The sequence below is a fragment of the Octopus sinensis genome, linkage group LG2, assembly GCF_006345805.1.
Source record: "Octopus sinensis linkage group LG2, ASM634580v1, whole genome shotgun sequence".
Taxonomy (NCBI): Eukaryota; Metazoa; Mollusca; class Cephalopoda; order Octopoda; family Octopodidae; genus Octopus; species Octopus sinensis.
In genome coordinates, this window is record NC_042998.1 from 70,604,247 (window position 1) to 70,608,709 (window position 4,463).

Sequence of the window (4,463 nt, forward strand, 5' to 3'; positions counted from 1 at the left end):
CTGAGTACTGGGGTCGATGTAATCGGCTAACCCCTCACCAAAATTTCAGGCATTGTGCCTATAATAGAAATGATTATTAAGGCGGTGTGCTGGTAGAATAATTATCTCGCTGGGCCAGATGCGCAGCAGTTTTCGTTCTGAGTTCAAATTCTGCTGATGTTGACTTTGTTTTTCATCTTTTCGAGGTCTATAAAATAACCTACCAGTTGCACACCTGGGTCGATGGAAACGACTAACCTTATCCACTCAAAGTTTCATGCCATGTGCTTATAGCAGAAAGGGCTATTATTATGATTGTTGTTTTTTTTTTGTGAATAGTACCATTCCTGGATTGTCAGAAAAATGTTGTGCATTATTTATGCACGTCCCTTCACGAGGCTTTTCCGTCTGTGTCTTTGAAAGAAACGCCATTGAAGTGCTGGAGCTAAAATAAATCTTTTGACCGCCTTCTACCTACTCATTAGAAATGTTTAATAATTCATATTTGCCTCATTCACAAATGTTTGAAGGAAGACATTCTTCGTGCTAACGCAGTCTTGGGTGTTTTGTTACGAGGTTTTCATCTTAACTATATGTTCCGGGTTCTTAAATACTGCCTGGTACTTTGGGCATTTGGCTCTTACCATCTCTCCGGATGGATAACAGTGTTGTGAGCAAAATTTGTTTGACGAAACTGTGTGGAAGTTTGTGAGAAAGACCGTTCCTGTTTTTGAGCGGCAGACATAATTAGTCACCCGGTTTAACACTATCACCCGATCTTTGGGTGTCTTTAACGGAGTCCTCACTGTTCCAAACATTCGAATCAAATTACCAGTCTGAGAATAACGTTCCTTACTTCCACCAGTCTCAAAGGCCTTTCCCGACTGTGTATGCCATTAAAATAAAAAAAAGTGCAAAAAGCAATACAAAAAAAGAAATGTAATAACAAAACTATAGTCTTCCTATCATATGAATGTCAGGAAATCAAATTATGGTAGAATTTATAATTTAAAAGAATTACTAACTCGCTGCGATATCTGACTATATTAAATTAGTTAAAAGTAATAATGAGATGCCTTCTTCTTTCTACTTTAATGTTTATATCTTACAATAAAAGAGCAGGTATTGGGTTGTGTTCGAATATAATAGCAGCTTGGAACTAAAGATATCAAACAACAAATTTATTTCAAGAGTTAATAAACTTCAAAAGTATTCCAGTTTGCAAAACTTGAAAAAGTTACCAGAATTTCCCCAAATTCGTTCAATGTATTTAAGTTTTATGGAATAAGAAATATCTATTATCATTCTGAGTTCAAACCCCGATTAGTTCAACGTTACCTTTCATTTATTCGAAGTCGATAAAAAGCACCAATACAAAAAGAAAAAAGAAAAAACATCTTACGGTATTTATTTCGGCTCTTAGAGTTTGAAATTTACCATGGCCGATTTAGGTGGTATACTGAAACCCTCACCCGATTTAAAACAACGACCTGACACATTGGCTACCTTTAAGAGGGTCCAAGCATTCAGATCAGAACTGCAGTATGAAGACAATGTTCTACTTCCTCCCCAACTGCGTCAGAGACTCTCTAATCGTGACTTAGGTACTGCCTTCCCTTTTGACAAAACGTAAAAGAAAAATACCCTGCTGTATGGGAATGAAGACGAAATAAATAACCAATAAGCTACGCGTGCAAAACCTCTGCAGGTGCTTCGTTTTGTCCTTGACTCAGTCAATATATCTAATCATACTACAGTTCACCAAGCTACGAAGAATGGACAACCTGATCAAATGAATGCTTGTTGTAAGACTGACTTAAGTGCTATGGAATACTTCATCTCTGATTCACTTTTCACTCCTGAATCTAAAGCCAAGTCACTCTAAAACCAAAAGTAATTTTGTGTGACAACCTCGTATTAGAGATCCACCTACTGGTTACTTTTGTCTCTTGCTGCTTATCACTAATACCTCGTCCACTGTTAATATACCATAGTATACCATAGACAGAATGAAACCGACCCACTGTTACTATAAACGCGATTCTATTGTCCTTTTCTTTCTACTAATTTAGTTCATCTTATTCTCTGGGTTAATAGGCGAGTTTAACATAACTAGATTTATTAATGAACTGCAAAACATAGAAAAAAATCGGCGTGTCTATTTTTTTATCGACTGTTTAAGAATAATTAAATGAATTTTCTTTTCTGGAACTGAATCTTCGTAAAAACCAGAATACCAATCTAGTTTAGTACTTTATCTCGATACTTATAATTCTTTTTCAGTTGGTACAGCAGTTGCAAATAGAATTATTCTGAGTTAACTTATTGAAACCAAGTTTTATGTCGCTTTCTTTCAATTCCTGGCATCCATCGGTAAGAGAACCATGTCTACGGTAAGCAGCCATTCGTAACAAGAGTCTAATTGCTTTTGTAACATTTTTACCAGTGACTGCACTTGTTTCAAGATAGACCAGGCTGTTGAAATAGTAACATGGATAAATAATAAAACATTTATGGCAAAACTTCAAAAAACTTTTACATCAACTTTCAAAGAATTCTAATGAAGTACGTGTTCATTTAACCAATTAACACATAACTGTGATACAATTAAAAATCAAATCGAATAATTCTGTCTGAATAATGTTTGGTTTACAAATGTAAAGAGAGGAAAGATTAATAATAATTTTTGTTTTTGACGAGCTACAAATGAGATCAGAGTCGATTCAAAGAACCACAGTATACAACTGATATTTACTTTCGGGCTGCTGATGGATGAACGTCGAAATCGAGTTTAGAACACATTATACAGTAATTATATGGTTAAGGTGACGTATGTTGGTAAAAGTGGTAGAAAGATGGACTAGTTATCCATATTTTCATGGAATATATACTATATTATACATATCATATAGTGATGTAGAATCTACTATGGAATATGTATATATAAATACCATGTAATGTGTATAATACATTGTATGCCATGTAATGTATATTTCAGGAAGCGTATACCATGGATGATTAAAATTCCAAGACGTGTATTTGTCCGAGTGGAAGATTATCGATAAAACATCTGAGGAATCAGTGTTTTAGATATTGTGATTAATATTGTGTTTATATATACCAACGTACCAAGACATTGAAGTGTATTAAGCCTGTATTCGACAAAACACTTAACTACACTATGTCTACGCCCACGATACAGTTAACTCGTCTGCATTTACATGTACCAAAGTATCAAATACTTTACTGTATGAACTCCAACCAAGACAGCAAGAATTGTGTCTAAATCCACCATGACATTTAGACATATAACAGCATAGTGTTTACATCCACCAAGTCTTTGCCAGTGCAGTATGAATGCAGAATAGTTCTCTGTTGTAAGCAGCAGTAGCATTGTAAAGTTAACGAATGTTTTATTAACATGCAGTGTTTCATTCAATTCCCTCTGTAGGTGCGTCTAATGGTATTTGCAACTCCAACCGATTGACAACTCTGCCACTAACACTTGTTAGGAAGAAAATGAGAATGTTTTCAGCAAGGGATTAGGTTTTCCATGTCACGAAGCAATACACAAAGTCTCTAGCTATGTTTCGACTGAGTAAAGTGATATTCCACTTAGAAGATAGAAGGTTACATGAAATGTAAAGCAAAAGAAAGAAAAAAACAAAACAAAAAGAAAAGGAATTTATGATATGAATCAATTGAAGAGACGAACCTGTTTTTGATGGCGAATTCTTCTAAAGTTATATCGTTGACGTCTTTGAAACTCCTGAGGTCACACTTGTTGGCCAAAATAATGATGTCATAGCCTGTAACAGGAGCCAGTTCCTCGACCTTTTGTAGCCAATCAAATGCATTGACGAAAGTATTCTCATTGGTCAGATCAACCATTAGAAGGAAACCCCTGGCTTGTCTGAAGTAAGACAAAGTCAAGGCTCGAAACCTGCAACACATTGCTGGAATTTTAGACAGATCCACGTACTATCACACGCACGCGAACACACACTCACACAAACACATACACACACAACACACACACACATTCACCCCACAAGCCTTTATATATATATATATATTATTTTGATACATACACACTGTAAGGTGTTATTCAGACACTGAACTATGGGTACAGTGCATCTTATAGCAGAAACAATTGTAAGCTAATGAAGTCTACAATTATTTATTCCTTTGTCATCTCATTTTCTTTTACACACACACACACACACACACACAACACACACACACACACACACACACACACCACACACACACACACACACACACACACACACACAATGAATGAGGGAAACGAAAAATGGAATTAGCAAGAATCCTTATTCAACACAACGATCGTTTCGACACATCCTGCATATCTCCCTTACGGATGAGATATTGCACCACTGACGGTTGTATCTCGTCAGGTGTCACATTTGAAATAAGATACTTCATTACATATACTGAGTTTTGCTTGGTATGTTGTGGTC

At 35.8% G+C, this 4,463-nt stretch overlaps 1 protein-coding gene across 3 annotated transcripts in view; it reads right to left on the reverse strand.

Annotated features, from left to right (window-relative positions):
• Positions 1 to 1,145: 1,145 nt before the first annotated feature.
• The window catches only part of LOC115224877 (ras-related protein Rab-27B-like), a 31,698-nt gene continuing 28,380 nt past the window's right edge, over positions 1,146 to 4,463 (reverse strand). For all 3 annotated transcript variants that reach the window (XM_029795834.2, XM_036514087.1, XM_036514084.1), the window contains 2 exons: positions 3,695 to 3,922; positions 1,146 to 2,454 (listed from right to left, as the gene is read on the reverse strand). In XM_029795834.2, the coding sequence (XP_029651694.2) occupies positions 2,259 to 2,454; positions 3,695 to 3,922 (424 nt within the window). In that variant the 3' untranslated portion in view covers positions 1,146 to 2,258. The remainder of the gene's footprint in view (positions 2,455 to 3,694; positions 3,923 to 4,463) is intronic.